Here is a 19,912-nt window from a genome sequence, read left to right as displayed (position 1 = left end):
AATACGTCTCTTGGAGTTGAGTAAAAATTTAAACAAATTTTAAAATTTGTCTAAATAACAAGAACTTATTATAAACATATCTTACATGTTTTGAATAAAATATACTTATTTTCAATAAGAAAAATAAAATTCAATAAAAATTTTAAAAATTTACTCACTGTATTTGCATCTAACTCCAAAAAATGATCGTTGACATTTACAGAAGTATACATTCCACTTGTCACTGCACAGACCGTTATTTTCGCATGTATCTTCATAACATTGTTTTGATCGAATGCAGCCAATTTTTCCACCTGATAAATCATAACTTTTATCATCTGGTATGAAAATTCTGTCATTGAGTTTCACTTCTCTAATGCAACCAATAAAATTTGGTATATCTGATGAATTATTTGGTGATTGAATTATTCCTGGCATCTGACCTCCAAGAATTATTGAATGAAAATTTAAAGAATTCTTAAAGGCAAGTTGTTCTTCATCATCATTTACGTTAAATATAATAACTGAAGGAGTTAAACTTACTGTTACATTCTTCCATTTGGCATCATTAATATACATATTGGCAATGAATAAACTATTAAAATAATGAGTATTATTATATATATCAAGTTGTATTGCACCATTATTTAAATAAACAATGTAAGATGCATGATCAGTTGATATTTTAGCAAGTAAACCTGTTGGTAATGTTGTTCTAAATTGAAATGTTAGGTTATAAGACATTATTGTGTCATTTACAGTAACTGGTAATTTCCAATATGTTGGAATATTTGCTCTTGCAACTGTACTAAATTGCTTAAGTGACTCAAATGACACAGTTGTTATAATATTACAAAAATTTCCATAAAATCCCAATGGACATTCACACAAATATTTATGATTGTTATCATCATCAAGATATGCAATACATTTAGCATCATTTTCACATTTATTATTAATACAGCCAAGTAATTCAATATCACAATTCTTTCCACCATATCTAGAAGGACATTCACATTTGTAGTCAGCAATAAGATCAGTGCAGACAGCATCATTTTTGCACGGTGAGAATTTCAAACATTCATTTATTTCAACATCACAATACATTCCTTCGAAACCAGGTAAGCACTGACAGTGATAACCATTAACTTCATCAATGCAAGTTCCATTTACACATTTATTATCTTCACATTCATTTATATCAACTTCACAATTTTGACCAGTGAATCCTTGAGGACAAAAACAGCGATATCCACTAGCATTTTCATAAGAAAATCCAGAAAAAAAGCCAAGATAATTTGTTTCATAAAGCGTTTGATTAGAATTTTCAAGGCAAAGTGCACTGTTATAACAAGGATTAGGATCACAATCAGGAAAATCAATCTCACAGTTTCTGCCATTAAAGCCAGGATAACAATTACAATGATAATTTTTTATTTCATCTATACAAGTTGCACCATGCTGACAAGGAGAAGATTCACAATCATCAATATTTATTTCACACAAACTTCCAGTATAGCCTGTTTCAGAGCAATTGCAAGAAAACCTGAAAAGTTTGGAAATAATTATTTCAAAATTTGTGTATATGAAGAAAATTAACAATTAAATAATCCAAACTTCTAGACTAATTACTAGTATATGCATATACCACTGCTAAACTTTTACTTCTGGTAAGATATAATAGATGAAATGAACAAACGTTTTTGATCTTATCCAAGATCTGCTTCAGATTCTTGGGTCAATAGAGTTCCAATTATGGAATGCTAAGGTTTGAATGTTTTGAAATTCAAAGTATGTAATAAGTTTGGAATTAAGAACATGGATTTGAAATAATATAATAAATTAATATACACAAAAAATAGACTGATGTCCCCGATGTTTCTTATTAATGTGGGACCATCTCCACAGGGAAATAATAAGCATTGATTGTGGCTATGGTTGGTATTACTTCTCACATGCATATCTCCAAGCATATGATATCTAGTTACTGTCTTTGAAATTAATACACTTCCCTATCTGGCTAGTTATGTATATCTCCAGGGTCTCTGGGCCCTAATGTGGTCAGTCTGGAATGATCTTTTTATAAGCCTAGTGTTTTGTGGGTTGGCCTGCACCTCAGAGTCAGTTGTGGAGGTGGACAAGGCAATGGTGTATCTTTTCTTATTGATATCGTACTTGTGATCCATGATCCTTTTATGTACCAATCGTTTGGTCAACCCTATGTAGACAAAATCTCTCTGGAACCTCAGGTCCCTTATCATGGAACACAAGTATAATATTGATTAAAAACACCACACCACAGCCATGTCCACCTACACAACTGACCCTGAGGTGCAGGCCGACCTACAAAACACCAGGTTTATAAAAAAATCGTTCCAGACTGACCACATTAGAGCCTAGAGACCCTGGAGATATACATAACTAGCCAAATGGGAAAGCATATTAATTTCAAGGATAGTAACTCGATATCATATGCTTGGGGATATGCATGTAAGGAGCAATACAAACCATAGCCACAATCAACGCTTATTATTCCCTTGTGGAGATGTTTTCTTATTAATGTGGGACCATCAGAGACACCAGTCTATTTTTTGCATATATCAATTTATTACGTTATTTCAAATCCATGTTCTTAATTCCAAACTTGTTAAATAGTTCGAATTTCAAAATGTTCGAAACTTAGCATTCCATAATTGGAACTCTATTGACCCAAGAACCTAAAGCAGATCTTGGATAAGATCGAAAACACTTGTTTGTTTTATCAATTATATCTTACCAGAAGTAAAGGTTTAGCAGTGGTGTAATTAAATAATCATTAAAAATAATGTTAAAATTAAGACTGTGTTCAAACAGTCTCTTCTTATATATAATGTAACATAAGAAGAATACAGTCTAATAATGATTTTAGATAATTTAGTAAAAATAAACCGTAATAAGATATTAAAAATTGAGAAAATTTCAATATATTTTAATATAATTCATTTAATTACAGTCGAGTCCGCATAAGTCGACACCCCAAGGGGAAGTGGAAATGTGTCGAGTTATAAGATGTGATGACTAAAGCAAAGTTGGAAAAAAAAACCACAAAACTAAAATTAGGAAAATACAGTAGTGCATTATACAGTAGTATAGGCTTACAATACATTGTGTCCTCCATTTACAATTACTCTGTAGATGAAAAACTGAAAAATTCATTTAGTGTTGTTTGTTTTGAGCACTTAACTGTCTCAACTTTCTTTTTCAACGATCATGAATGCCTTTAAAACATCATCTTCACAATTGTCAATTGTTGGCAAGTAATGTCTATGGATTCTTAATGCCTCTAGCGTGAGAAAATGCACAATTGGATTCTGGTGTGACATTGATGTAGATTGTATATTTTCTTTTTGTTTATCTGTTATTATTTTATACATAAAAATACATAAAATGTTAAGGCATTTTTATTAATATGTATATATATGTATATATATATTAATTATACATTAATAAATAAATTGACCCCCTCCTGAAAAAAAGAGTTTGCACCACACGTGCGGAGTGAATTCATTTTTTCAGGAAGGAGTGACGACTTATCAGAGTGTGGGACAGCAAAAGTATGTCGACTTATCCAGTAGTGATGAGTTAAATGGTGTCAAGTAAACTGGGTTTTTTAACATTAATGCCTATGTTAGTTGGCCAGGACCACAGAAAACTGACTACTTAACCGATGGTGTCGAGTTATCCAGGTGATGACTTATGCGGAGTTGACTGTATTTATCTATTAAAATTATGCTCAAGAATATAAAAAATTAGATTTGAGAGTTAAAAATTTATTAAAATTTTCTAATTCATAACAAAATATATTTTTTTAAAAATTAATGTAAGAAATCATTAAATTTTATTAAAGCAAGAATAAAACAAAATTATATGATAGAAAAATATACATTCTGTATATTTTTCTATCATATAATTTTGTTCCCATAATAAGTCCCATAGTCTAGAACTACAGGAGTTATGTTAATCTTTGTTTATTCTTTAACAGAAAGCATGACACTGAGTAAAAAGGAACAAATTCAAGTTATTTTGATAGTAGGACCTACAGTCTGTATGAAATTGCCAAAGAGTTTAACAGGCTACATCCAGACCATATTATAATTTGATCTGTTTGTCACCTATGACTCCAAATTTATGGGATAGCCTGTATATCTAATAGAAACAGTAAGAAAATTAAGACATGAGAGCCAAGATAAAAATAATAATGAAGAATTATAAGTAGCCTAAATGATATTTACTATTCATCTAAAATAATTTAATTTTATTAATTATTATTAATTCACATTTCTGTAATTATATATAATGAATAGTTCTACGATCTATGAACACAAAATCAAAAATAATTTTGTATATTTTATAGCCTTTTTTAGTTCCTTTTTAATCAGTGAATTGCTGGAAAGTGAGAAGAAAGTGCAAATTTTAGCTTTTACAAAATAGTTCTAGCTTTAGAATTAACAAATATATTTTATAGCCTTTAAAATCATCATAAAGGGCAAAGAGATAAAAAATCTTTTACTGCATAATTTAAAATTTTTACTTACTCATTTATTAAATCAATGCATTGTCCATTTACACAAGGTGAAGATTCACATTCATCAATGTTGATTTCACAATTCACTCCAGTAAAACCAAGCAAACATTTACATTTATAAGTATTTATCCTATCTAGGCAAGTACCACCATGCAAACAAGGTTGATTTTGACATTCATCAATATCTATTTCACAATGCCTTCCTGTAAATCCTGGTATACAAGCACATCGATAATCATTTATGTCATCCCAACAAGTGCCATTATTTTGACAGGGAATAGATAAACATTCATTAAATTCTATGTGACACTGAGCTCCTGTGAAACCAGGTGTACAATAACAATGATACGATCCAAAGGAATTTTGGCATATCCCATTTCTACAAGGTAATAGTGAACATTCATCAATATCAACATCACAGTTCTTTCCAGTAACACCATTTGGACAAATACACGTATAACTTCCAATATTGTCTTGGCATGTTCCATTTAAACAAGGATTACTTAAACATTCGTTAATATTTGTTGAACAGTCAGGTCCAGTAAAACCAACAGGACACCTGTTTAAAAAAATAGATATATTATTTATTTGCTTGAATAAAAAATACATGAAAAATTTACTTCAGAACTTTAGTTTTTACTAAATATTTAATATTAAAGCAATAATTTGCCATGCCAAAAACTAGATATTGTCTATATTTGACACACATTACACCCATGAATTTGACATAAAAACTTTTGGCAAGATAAAATGCCATTGGCATACAAAAAGTTAACAAACATTTAAATAATTTTGTATGATTTATTATGTACTATATTTAATACTCTGAGCTCTAATACTCTAATATTTAATACTCTATTTAATCAAGTTCATTTGAGTCCTTGAAGCATATGAAATTTCAGTCGGCACGTTAAATGTTTAACATTAGTACATGTTTAATTAAAATTCTATAATACTTTATAATTTAAGCTTAATGAGAAAAATTAATAAATTAAATATTGAATAAAAATAAAATATGTAAGATTAATTAAAACTATTTTAGTGGTTTTTACAATGTATTTAATGATTTAAATAAAGTGAATAGCATCTACAACCATAAAGTCATCATTTAATAAAAAGTAATAAATTTGTAACTAATTATTTTATAAGTATTATAACATAATACAAAAATATGAATAGTTATGAATTAATAAAATAGAATGAAATAGTATTCCACAAATAAATATACAGTATCAAAACATAAAAGACTACTATATGAATATTTTTTGATCATTAAATATAAAAATTAATTTAAATTGACCAATTGCTTTACGTCTAGAAGTTGATATGAAACAGTAATAAATACTTTTGTATTTCAAAAATGCATCCTTAAAACAGAAGAATAGTCCAAAGTAATCCAAATTTATTTATAAAATATTCGAATAAAACAATAGTAATATCATTACCTGCATTCATATGAATTTATAAGGTCAACACATTCCTGTCCAAATGGACAATTTATGCCTTCACATTCATTAATATTTGTTTCACAGTGACTACCAGTAAAGCCTTCTTGACAGCTGCAGGAAAAATCAGTCGATGGCATCCTTGTATGGCAAATTCCATCATTCATGCAAGGTGCAGATGCACAGGCATTGAAGATTTCAGAACAGAATTTTCCCATGTATGTAGGCAAACAGATACATTTAAAATCATTAATATCATCCTCACAAACTCCACCATTCTGGCAAGGATTGGATTCACATTCATTGATATTAATTTCACATTGCAGACCTATGAAATTATTATTTAAACTATATTATTAAAATAATTATTTATTTATTTATAAAATTTATTATTTCAAATAATATTTTTCAGATTTTAAGCTTTATTTATCTCAATTTTTGCAAAAAAATTCAATTTATAAAATTTGTATTTAAGTAATTGTAAAATATAAAATTATACAAAAAAAAAAAAAAACACCACCAAAGTGGGTTATTATTAAATTTATATGAATAAACAAAAATAAAATTAAATATTTAATTTTTTCATAAATCACATTCTGTAATTTATAACAAAAAATGTTATTTCCTATTTTATTAATGTAAAAATAAATAAATATCATGAAATTTTAGAGAAAAATCCATATATTATACACAATGTTGAAATTGTAAGTTAACCTGAGGTGCCCTCCCAAATGTGTGACACACTTTTTCTGGGAGATAAAATTTTTCTTTAATTGAACTCTCTAAACCTTTTTCCACCTATTTGATTGAAGTTAAGATTTTATTTTTAAAATCTTAATAAACAATAATACATGAGAAAATAGGACAGACTTAATCCCACCAATTATTTCTGAGTTTGAGAGAAGATTCTAAAAATTCAAAGGATGTGAAGAGCAGAAAACATTAAGAACCACTATACTAAAGGAATGACTAATGAATCAGTCTAGAATAGAGATGAATTTTTTGTGAGCTTCTGCCAAAATATGCTTATTTAACTTAAAAATAATTGATGCTTTGGGATCCAAAAATTACATTGAAAGAAAGGAAGAGTAAATATATATTTTCAGGATAAATTAGAAAAATTGACAATAATGATGATGATAATAATAAAGTGATTAGAATGTCACATAAATTAAACCAAAACTTATAAAAGATTAAATTACTATTGTATATCATATTACTTTATCTATATTTATACATTCTATATATATATATATATATATATATATATATATATATATATCTTAAAAGCAAAATGTTCTGTCTCTGCCAACCGAAATCATCACTAACACTTTACAAAGCAGTGATATAAATAGAGACTCAACTCTGACTGTCAAGATGAAATATAACTAAATCTATCAAGACCAACAACAAGTATTTATCTTTTTCAAATATTGTATTTCAATTTATTTGATTTAAAATTTAATTTAAATTAAATAATTAATTAATTAATTATTAATTAATTTGATTTAAATTCAACTGTGGAACTACTGAAAAATGGAAATATTATCTTTCCTGCATGTGCATTGAAATTAATTTAAATAGCAATATCATCAATAATTTATGTGATGCGAGGCAATCTTGGCACCAATAACTTCTAAATCAGTAGTCCTGTCATTGATTATTGGGTCGTCGACTTTCTTAACACAGTATAGGAAGTTGATCATCAGTGGCAGGATCTGCCGAGTAGCTTGTTTGGAAACCAAGTTAACACATGGAAACTGGAATAAATGTGGTGTTCAAAATTTTGTTCATAAACAGAAGCATTCATAACCCGAGGTTTGACTGTACTAGCAGAAATCCAATAGATGTGACATATTCCATATTTTTTCAGAACACAAATTTTGTTGTAATTAAAGAGAAGTCCCATTTCCAAGATAACAGTATTTGACTGAACATTTGAACTCTAAATACCTGAAAACTGCTTAATAGACAAAAATGTTAACATCTTTGGTTTTATTCTTGACTTTATATAAACTGTTTGTTTTATTCAGTTTGTTGTAAAGTGTGCATGTTATTGTTTTGTTTAAGTATGATGTTATGAGCAGATATGCATAATGTAAAATGGAAAACTAACTGAACTTTTTAAATTAATAGAAAAGTTGTAGATATAATTTCAGCATATGAGCCAACATGGGTCTACATATATAGTAGCAGATTTGAAAAATTTCTGAAATTCAATTTTATTAGAGAATGCATTTTTGAATATGCAAGAAGCATTTCCTTCAATATAATTCTCTTCCATTACGCAAATCACAACCATTATAGTTTAAATTGTACTTGTTTCCTGACTCCTAAAATGAACTAGATCTTTGTTTCCAATATTATTCTGATAAAAAACACTGAAATCAGTTCACTCAATAAAAATGTCTTTCTTTCTCACTGATCTTCAATCAACAATTGAGGAACAATGCATATTTAGTGTCTCGCAAAATTTTCTGGTAACTTCGATCAGAAATGCCAACTTTGAAAGCAATTGAATGTTCTGCCTTTTGTAACTCCTCAAATTGTCCAATTTTGTAATTTTGTCTTTTATTGAAACTATTGACAGTATCTGTATTTCAGGTAGACACTGTCGACTCCCAATTTCACAGTCAGACAAACTGAAACAATGCATCTCCAGAACAGTGAAATTGATATCAGAGGATATGCTGGGACATGTTTGGACAGTATCAAACTATCTCCTTTAACACTTGCCATATCACCAATAGTGCCCACATTGAACATTTGTAATGTGTATGTGAAACTTGGTGAGTTCTACTTTTCCATGTCATTACTGTTGCCAAATGTTAATTCAAATATGGCTAAATCAGCTTTATTTTTGCACAATCCTTTTTAAATAACTCTGAACATCCTGAAATGCTCCTTCTAAGTAATAAATAAAATCATTGCTATGATAAATAATATTAGTATCACATTTAGATGAGAGTTTTTTTATTACATTTTGACTTGTACTTTTTCTTTATATTTGATATTTTTAAACAATAAAGCATGATAATACAACAACATATATAATGCCACTAATGATATTATAAAAATTAAAATTTATGGTAATATTATAGTAACACCAATATTTATAACATGAAAATATCATAAGTGATACAGCTATGATTTTAATCGATGATTTAGAAAGGTAATGAGAAAAACTCAATGATATGCTCGAATAAAGAATTTGTCATACCTTCTCAAAAATAGTCAAAGATTTTAAATTCACTAAGTTTAATTAAATCTATATATATAAACATCCAAAAGCCCAATAATTTTAGTAATATGCAAAATGATTGATGGATTAAATCAAGCTACTTTACAAATATTCTAAATTATTTATTATATATTAATTTAATTATAATTCTTAAATTTAATAAGAGATGGTGTCTAATGCCTACCTCTAGTACCAAATTATTTAGAATTTAATTAAAAATAACAATGGTAAAGTAGCCTGATTTAATCCGGCAATCATTTGGCATATTATTAAATAAATCTGATCATCTTTCAAAATATTCATAAGCAAACACACTTAGCTCTTTGTGATCTAGAAACAAGTTTTCTAACTATATTTTTGCTAATATCTATGCAAATTTTAATTCTTTCACTGGCACAAATGAGAATTTTTTTACTCGGTAACCTTGACATGATTAACCTACCACCAGGATTTATCAAGCAAGAACAAAACCTGGTAAAAGTGAAATGAATTATTTGTTGAAGTTATTATGTGAGATAGACTATAAATTTATCTTTAAAATTGAATTAATTTAATTTCAACCAAATTTTATTTCAGAATGTTAAGAAACATTTTGGTCTGAATTGTCTAATTTATTTTTTAAAAAATATTCAGACATATTTCATATTATCCAAGCCAATCTCTGATAATATACAGCCTTGTGTACAATTGTAACAGTTCAATCTTAGAGTATTGGATTATTTATTTACTTATCCTAACTACTTCAAGGTCAGTCTATTGCCTTTCCAATGAATACCTGGGAATAATGCAAAAACAAAGATAATTAAAGGATAAGGTTAGCAACATCATGTCTTAGTGCAGACAGTGGACATTCAATTAAGTCTAATGCCCATCATTCCAAATATCCTTGCAACTATGCCAAAACATATGTATCTTCAATTATTGCACAGAATATAATTACAACTTATAATCTTTTTCATTCAGCTGAAATAAAAAAATACAATGCTAAAATTGAGACAATAAAATTAGTAAATTATATTAAAAATTCTGAATTTATTTTAAAATTAAATATTTAATTAAAACATTTATCAGTATCATGCATTATCTTACCCGTATATCCAGGGTGACATGAACAAGAATAATTGTTAGGTACATCAATGCAATTGCCATGCAAACAAGGTTGAGATACACATTCACTGATATATTCATCACAATTCTTGCCTTTCCATCCAGGTAAGCATTCACAATGGTAATCATTAACCTAATTATGATATTGTTGGAACTATTACACCATGCAAAATTCATTCAAAAACATTAAGAATCATGCAAATATAAATAAAAATATAAATTTTAAAACATAAATTTTAACAATAATGACAAAAATTTAAACTTACAATAAAGCACATAATATCTAGCATTTCAAATTTACATATATCTTTATAAAAGGAACATAAAAAGTAATTAAACTTAATATATACGCAACAGTTTTTTTTTATCTTTACATTAAAAAAATCTTATACATATGACAAGCATTTTTATATTTCTTTGTTAATTGTCACATATGAAAACATCTTTTCCATTGAGTTACCCAAAAAGTCCATACCGACATTAAATAAAATAAATTGTTTATTTTATAATAAATTTTAAATTAGAAATATCCTGCTCCCAATTTTTACAACCCTCATTCAGCTTTTCAGGTAACGAAAAATTAACTGACTCAATCATTAATCTATTTAATATAAAACACCATATCTAAGAACACGAAGAAATTGATATACTTCCCAATGACATTTAAATTTTCTAATACAGTAATAAAAAATTTTTCCAAACTAAAATTAATATGAGCAAATTAATAGAAATAAAATAAATAGACACATTCAAAAGTTTATGTTTTCTTTAACAGGTTTGATAACACTGAGGAAAGAATAATTGATTAGTGAAAACAATTAAGAAATTACATATTGAAATGAATGCATTGAGTTAGAAAATAATATTAAAATCAAATTGCACAGATTTAAAATTAAAACAAATTCTTGTTTAGAATTAATAGTATTCTAATATCTGCATAAACATTTTCTGAATATTTATTTGATGAAGTCTTTCTTATCCTCTTAATAATTATATTAATAAAAAAAATTTTGCCTGTTGTAATGAAATTAGAGTTAATGTAAATAAAAATTTTTTACAGATTGTAAAAGACAAAGTAATAATCTATATAATAAGACTAATAAAGCAATTTAAAAAATGGATTGAGTAATAAATTGTAATTTTTTTTTGTATTTTTCTAACTTAAAAACTCTTTGGTCTGTTTATCTAATAAAAAAAAAAAAAATTGCTTTTTGATCATCTACTTAATCTCAAAAATAAAATATTTAAAATAATTATATGAGTTAAGTTAACCTTTATCAAGATTCAAAACTATGTTTTATAAATGTTAGTAAAAGATTAGGTTGAATGCTTGTACATAAAGTCAATTTATTAACATCACAATGCAAATCAATTAAAATTAATTATATTTATTGTATATATGTTACTGCTAAAGCTCGAAAGCCATTAATGTGTACATTACCTAGCTAATCTCCAGATTAACTAGGTTGATCCGTTAACGTGTGGAATCAAGAGTTTTCTACGTTTTACCTAGATAATCTGCACATTAACGGCTTCCGTATCATTAAAATTCAAAAGTTTGTTTCTCTCATTTTCTTTCCCTACTACTTCCCAAAGAAGACAGAACAAAAACTGATGCATGCTCAATTTTATCTGTGGTTCTGAGTAAAACAGATGACGGCTTTTATAAACTTGGTACTAAAACAGGTATTTTAAAACAGTTGTAGACAAAATCTGAATTCAGTGTTTGTACAGAGAGATTTTTAATGAAAGAAGATATCCCTGCTGTAGAAATATCTTTACGTCAAACAGCAATAAAACAATACCTTGGTACTGAGCAGGGTTTCAGAAAATGTGACTGCAAATCTAAATGTACCACAAATAGGTGTGCTTGTCGCAAAAACCAATTGCTATGTAACTCAAAGTGTCACCAATCTTTAGATTGCACTAATAAGTAAGCACAATTTTATCGTATGTTTTGCAAATTCATTTCCCTAATTGTAATATTTTAAACCGTTTGATTTTTTTGTATTACAGTTTTTTAATTGATTGATAATTGATTCTATCAACTAATTTGTTGATTGATTGATTGTATTAACTTGATTCTTTAGATATCGAAAATTAAATAACATTATGTTAATTTAAGCATACAGAAACATTGCTGTTGTTCCAGCAAAGATCTTATTTTCACTTTACCGAGTGCCTAGTAGGTAATGTGCAGATTACCTAGATCATCTGCACATTACCTAGGTAATTTGAGAAATGGAATATTTTTCAAAACTTTAATGGATCACCCTAGTTAATCCGGAGATTAGCTAGTTAATGTACACATTAATGGTTTTCGAGCTTTACCAGTAACATATATAATAAATATATAAAATAAAAAATATTAGTTATTTCAAATATCAAATGAACAGACAAATTTTTTAAAATCAGATTATAAGGCTAAATAATTATTAAGAAATTTGACAAGAGGCAGGTCATTAAGCTACCATCTCTTGTTAAAAGTAATAATTATAAATAAAACAATTAAAATTAATTTTAGAATCCAGCTGTTCATTTGGATTATTTGAGATAATTATTGTATTAATTGTATTTATTATACAATGTCAATTATTTTTGAATTTTTTTTCAGACAGAAAAAAAATTCTTTATTGAAATAAGCAATTGATTAAACAGCCTTTTATGTTATAAAAAATATTTCAGTAATTATAAATATTACTTCAGTTTAGATATTTTAAACATTAATTCAAAAATGTTAACAGAGTCTCATATTACTAAATTTAAACACAATAAAGATTACGTTAAATTACTTTAACACATTATGTAAGTATACAGTATAATTAATTTAATAATAATAATAAATAAATTTATGAAATACTTCTATGTTAGAAAAAAACAAACATTTCTACAAATATATTGTATTTATTTATTTTTATGACTAGATTAGTTAAGTTCAATATTTTAGGAATCTACAATAATAAAATGAAATATTACATCTTTTTGGTACTGATTGTGCTTTAACTATCATATTTGGACATTGTTATTTTAAACAAATTATTAACAAATTTTAACAAATTATTACAAATTATTATTATTGTTAATTACTTTAGTAATAAGATTTTTAAAATAGTGTTGTATATTGTTAAACTGTAATAAACTGTAATAAAATAATGCTCTATATCTTACTAGATCATTACACTTGATACTATGATTCGTTGAACAAGGATTTGATAAGCATTCGTTAATTTCTGTTTCACATAAAGGACCTGTATATCCTTGTAAACATTCACATATACTGGATCCAGTAATACATCTATAAAATAATCAAGTTTTTAAAAATAAATATAATGTAATATTGAATAAATATATAGTATTAGTTATATGATAAATTCATTAGAATGGATATTTCTGCTATAAAATAAATAATCATGGTATGCAATATTTACAAATATGCATGTATTTTGCTTCAAAACTAATGTGATAAACTTCAAATACTGTACAATTCAAATTATAATAAATAAATAGCAATATTTCATTTGGAAAATAGAAATGCTATCATCATAATGCAATTCATATTAATGTTACTGTAAACACAATTTTATTGACACTGTAAAAAGGCAAATTAAATTTTAAAATGATTTAATCTCAAGATTTTTACAATATAATATATATGAACTGTTGGTTCCAATTTATTCTATGCTATATAGTACTTATCAAAATTTATGATTTCTCATTCTATTTTCTCTTTTTGTAAATGATTAATTTTTTAAAATAATAATATATTAAAGAATAAAACTTAAGAAAATTTAGAAAATATGAAATGAATACATATTTGTTAATAGAGTAAACAATACTATTGTATATGCATGACAATAAGAGAAACACTAGACAATAAACAATATTTTATCATCATTCGAAAAACTTAAAAAAACAAAACACACCTGAAAAAAAAAACAAATTTGAACTATACAGACGCATGATAATGGAAAAATAAACATATGATTATCAGATTATCATATAACTTCTACTGTAATAATGTTTCACTATTGATTACAAAAATTATAATAATAATAAAAGCAAAACTTCATGGATTAAAGCTTAATTACAAATAAATCATACACCATGGTAAGAACCTGGAGAAAAACAACTTTAAAAAGGATGTTTAAATAAATATAGTGGGTGATCAGTTAACGAACAGTTCAGACTGTGAACAAATTGGAAAATGAACACTTTCACAAAAGATTTTTATGTTCGGGCAACAAACACGTGTTTGGATAAAGAAACCTCACAGAATAAACAAGAAGTGAGGCTACATTTAATATTTATAAAACTATATTTTAATGGCATCAATGAATGGTTTATGGAATGAGACTTTCACAGTTGTCAAAAGTGAAACAAGAGTTTCATAGTCACAGTCCACTTTTTTTTGCACTAGTTAATTTCTGTTCTCTGAATTTTTATAGTGCTTTCCTGAACTTTTATTTAAGAAAACTCATAAAATTATGGGGACTAAAAAGAGTGGAGTGTCAAGAACTGTGTTCACTATAGAAACTAAGCAAGAGATAATAGCCAAGGTAGAGAGTGAGAAGATGTCTAATGTTGCCAGGCAGTATGGCTTCAACAGGTCTACAGTAAGCACAATCTTAGCTAAGAAAGATATAATCAAAAAGACTCAAGCAGATAAAGGAGTAACAAAAATCACATCTAAGAAACAATGATGTACCATCCATGAAAAAATGGAGAGATTGCTTTTAGTTTGTTATTGCATTTAAATAAACATAGTAAGAAAGTATATAATTTTTAATTTATTTTTTGGGGTCTCCAGAATGAATCAATCAAAATTACCATAAAAATCTATGGTAAATCAATAATTGGTTAACAAACAATTTGGGTAGTGAACATGGTCTTGGAACGGATTATGTTCATTAACAGAACATAAATAATGAACAATAAACAATATTGAAAGTGCGATTGTCGTCCTTCATGGAAAAACACTAAGAATCCATTAACTTATTTCAAACAAGCAGTAAAAACTTTAGGCTTGCATTAATTTGTTATAATTAAACAAGCAAGTTTCATATTAATGTAGTAAAATTAAACTTTTATTATCATTATTCTACAGATTTAAAAAACTTCATGATAGTGGTCTGTGGAATCCAAAATTGTGAGTTTAGTGGTCTATGAGGTCAGATAGGTTGCAGACCATTGCCTTAGAGCAATACAAATATCTCAATCTGCTACTTGTAGCCCAATCTTGCCCACCCATATTTTATGAGATAAGAGAAAAAAGAGTTCATAGGTAAGGTGACTTCCAAAAATGTGTTACTGTAAAAGTAAAGTCATATTGACCAGATTAGAATTGTCCTCTTACAGTAAGGAACCACTTCAATCTAAATGAATGAGAATTTTCACTTTAAATTTCTAAGTAGTCATATTTCAAACTAACCAAATTTCTCAACTTTAAATCTCTACATCCACTGCCAGGAAAAATAGTACAGTTACAAACTAGTGAGATTTCAAACTATCTGAGTCTAAATTAATGAGAATTTCTTGTATTGATATGGGTTACAGATTCAGAGTCAGGAAAATATGGTATATTGTTAATCATTTTCAATATAATTCTGTTGCAAAATAAATATTAGATTTGACTCAGGATTTGATTATTATTATAAATTAAAAATGTCTAGATCAAAAGATAATACACTGATTTTATTGCTAATTATATATAAGCTTAACTGAAAATTCTTATGTATTTCTTAGAAGGGAGTATGAATATTTTTTTAAACACACATTTCCAAGAAAATTAACTTTATTTCCTTTAAAAAATAGTTAATAAAGTTAATTTTAAATTGACTTAACTTTATATGAAAAATAATAAAGATAACAGAAGTAATGTAAACTGAGAATGCATAAAACAAAAACTAGGTAAATTTGTTTTCATATAATATGTATTTTAGTCAAAATTCAATAAATGAATTTAAACAATAAAAATTCTCCCAATTATTTAGAATAAAAATTAAAATTACATAAAATCTTTAAAATCCAATGTCAAATCTTGAACCAATAACATAAATCAAAAACCATTCACACTTTTCCAGCAAAGGGTTTATTCAGTAGATGAACCAATGCTTTTGGTTTATTTTATAAATCTTCCTCAGGTTTAGCTTCAAAATACAAATTCTGATATTCTAAATTGAAATGTGTCAAACATTCTATGATGCTATTTACAAAATATTTTAAAAATACTGAAATGTTAAGTTTTGTATACCTTTTCTAACTTCCAGTACAGAAAATAATACTTAAAGACGTATAGTCTGTATTAAGAAAATAAAATAAATTGAAAAAGCCTTAATCTACTTCCTGCATTTTCAGTTGTAGTTTCATTTATGTATGTATTGACTCCATGTTTCCTGAGATTAATGAAAAATTACTACCACGCAGGAGATAGAAATTCACACTCCTCATGGTTAATGGAATCACCTTTTAATTTGGCCTTGTATATTTCCAGTGTTTCTAGCATTCTTCATTGATGACCATTGAAGACTTGTTTTATTATCATAGAATGTTTGGCATATTCCAATTTAGAATATCAGAATTTGTATTTACAAGCTAAACCTAAGACAGGTTTATAAAATAAAACAAAAATGTTTGTTCATCTATAAGATAAGCACTTTGCTGAAAAGTGTAAATGGTTTCTGATTTATATAAAATTTTTATTTGTAGGAGAGAAAAGTCTTAACTAAAAAAATATAAATTAGAAACTAAAGTAAAGAAAAATGTAAGCAAGCTGTAAATAAGAAAAAAAACATACATAAACATTATATACATTTCAAAGATTTATTTGATCAGTTAACACAGTGCTCACATTAATGTTAGTTTATTTATTTGTTCAGAATGTTCATTAAAAAACTGAAGAGATGATGTCAAAATGTACTATCCTAGTCAATCCAATATATCTTACATATCAGTATATTTATTTATACTGTATTTCCTTTTACATTAATTACAAAAATTTTGACTTATTTCAGTTAACTGATACAAGTTTTAGTTTAATTATAGAAGACACAAAAAAATTAATTTATAATCACATTATTACCAGATGAAAAATTCAAACCACAAATCAAATAAATTACTAAACAGTTTTGTAATTCAACAATCCAGATAAAAATGAAACATTCCATCAAAATGCACTTTAAATTTTACATTCAGGAATAAACATACAAAATTAAAAGAAAATTTAAGATTTATATAAGATAAATACATGCAGATTTTTTCATAAGAAAGTAAATCACAAACTATTTGACAAGCTGAATAAAGATGGACAACTTATTAGCAATAACATTGTTGCATTAAAACAAAACATTTCATCGTAAGGCAATGATATCACTGCCTATCAGCTTTATCTCTTCACTCTGCTTATCAAATAGTTCATGCTTTACTTTCTAATGAAAAATAGAAATATTGACCATAGAGAAATATCCTCTTAGATGAGTAAACAGCATGTGTTTAACTACAAAATAAATGTTAGTACTAAATTTTAACACAATTTTCATGTAGTGATGTTCTCTTTATTAGCATATCTTAGTAAAAAAATATTATAATAATTCACAGAGTTAAATTCTATTTTGAGATATAAATGATAGGTTTATTGGATTTTATTATTAAATTAGATCAGTCTATCAATAGAAAAATCTAGGTAATTTTGGAATATTCTGGAAAAAAACAGTAATAGAAGTTCAAAAAGTATGATATACTTTTAATTCACTAAAATTGTCACTTCTAATCATACAAAATTCAACTAGTTTAATAAATACTAATTTTCATTTTTAGATGGGCTCATTCTGATGAACACTTTCATAAGTTTAATAAATGAAAGTAAACATGTTAAAATTAAAAATTAATTTTATAAACATATTAAAAAACAATTCAGAATATATAAATATAAAAAATATTATACATCTAACTTATTTTTAATTTGATTACCTTCCTCCATTCTGACAAGAATTAATGGAACATTCAACATGATCAATTTTGAAACAGTTGGGATACTGCCCTAAATATATATTTATAAAATGTTAATAAAGAAATACATTTAAATTTTTAAAGAATTTAAATATTATTTATTAAACTACTGAAATGCAGCTTACCACTATAACCTGGATTACAAACACAATAGTAATTACCACCTTCATTAATACAAGTTGAATTAGTTTGACAATTTCCATTTTCACAATTTGCATTTATTTCACAATTAATGCCATTAAATCCTTGAATGCATTGACATTCATATCTGTCTAAATAATCTATACAAGATCCTCCATTTAGACATGGTGAAGAAAGACATTCATTAATTTCATTAGTACAATATTTTCCTTGGAAACCATGAGAACACTGACAAACAAAATCGCCATATCTATCAAAACAAGTACTTCCACTGGAACATGGATTACGTTCTTCACATTCATTTATATTGATCTCACAATTTTCTCCTCTATATCCTGTAATCACAGATAAGTTGTGAATAAGTAAGTTTGAATTTACATATTATTTTATATATTTTTAAACTATTACAAAAAAGCATTTTAATATTAAATATCAATGATGTCATGAATTTAGTTGTATGTCCTTCAGAATTAGCACAAAGTTGCTGTTGAGAACAATCACACAGGAACACTTGTTTTTGATGGAAAAAGTAGGTTTATTTTCTATAATTTAGTAAGTGTATGCATTTCAAGTTTAATGCCCCTCTTCAGTCCTAAAAATTATTATAGTGACAGCTGGAATAATTAATCACTAAAACCTTGGGGTAAAATAAGTAAAAGTGTAGAAAAAAGTTATTTTTGTTAAATCATATAAAAACCATGGGCTAATACTAGTAAAACTATAAAAATAAATATAAATTTGTTAAAATGTATAATGTTTTGTATGTCATGAATTTAGATACAAAACAAAACTCATGAGCAATTTTTTCATACTGTTTCAAATTTAATTTAACCATATATATGTATTATGCATTAGTTATGCATAGTTGCATTTGATAGTCATGAATGCAAAACAGCAGACCAGTTCCTTTCAATTAAATATTAATTAGGCATATCTGGCATTGTTCTATCAGCATCAGATATGGCATAACTGATATTTGTAAATGAACTTTTAATGCAATCATATATGATATAGAAGTTAATTCAAAAGGTGACCAGATTTTAACATTGGTGAAGTGGGACAAAATTGACGGGGGTTGTCTTGTTGAAAAAAATTGTTCTAGAGCAACAAAATTTTATCATCAAAGAATGCAAAATTTGTATTATATTTTTTAAAATTTCAACATATGTAAAATTTACAAATATAATAATTATATATACTATTATAAATCTTTAAAAACTCTTTATTCTTTTGCATATTTCTCAGTCCAGGGAATTTTTTTTAGTAGATTGCTATCATTTAAAATGTCATGAAATTTTTTGCAAGATCTTGTTAAATTATATTTCACACATAATATGGCTTTCAAACTCTCAACACTTAATTGTGATTTATCAAATGTCCACACTTTATTTCGGGTAGAAAAAAACGCATTCAGTCATGGCATTAGTTCCT

The 19,912-nt window shown here is 26.5% G+C and overlaps 1 protein-coding gene across 1 annotated transcript in view; it reads right to left on the bottom strand.

The window, feature by feature from the left end:
* Nucleotides 1–19,912, bottom strand: part of crb (crumbs) — a 59,435-nt gene that overhangs the window by 20,389 nt on the left and 19,134 nt on the right. Inside the window, exons 6-12 of the mRNA XM_067277012.1 lie at nt 18,466–18,816; nt 18,302–18,371; nt 13,505–13,631; nt 10,319–10,469; nt 5,989–6,316; nt 4,554–5,102; nt 159–1,525 (exon numbers count right to left, since the gene is read on the bottom strand). Of these exons, the coding sequence (XP_067133113.1) occupies nt 159–1,525; nt 4,554–5,102; nt 5,989–6,316; nt 10,319–10,469; nt 13,505–13,631; nt 18,302–18,371; nt 18,466–18,816 (2,943 nt within the window). The remainder of the gene's footprint in view (nt 1–158; nt 1,526–4,553; nt 5,103–5,988; nt 6,317–10,318; nt 10,470–13,504; nt 13,632–18,301; nt 18,372–18,465; nt 18,817–19,912) is intronic.

This window comes from Centruroides vittatus, unplaced genomic scaffold (genome assembly GCF_030686945.1).
Source record: "Centruroides vittatus isolate TY-2023 unplaced genomic scaffold, ASM3068694v2 contig_726, whole genome shotgun sequence".
Lineage (NCBI taxonomy): Eukaryota > Metazoa > Arthropoda > Arachnida > Scorpiones > Buthidae > Centruroides > Centruroides vittatus.
This window is presented reverse-complemented; position numbering and strand designations above follow the sequence as displayed.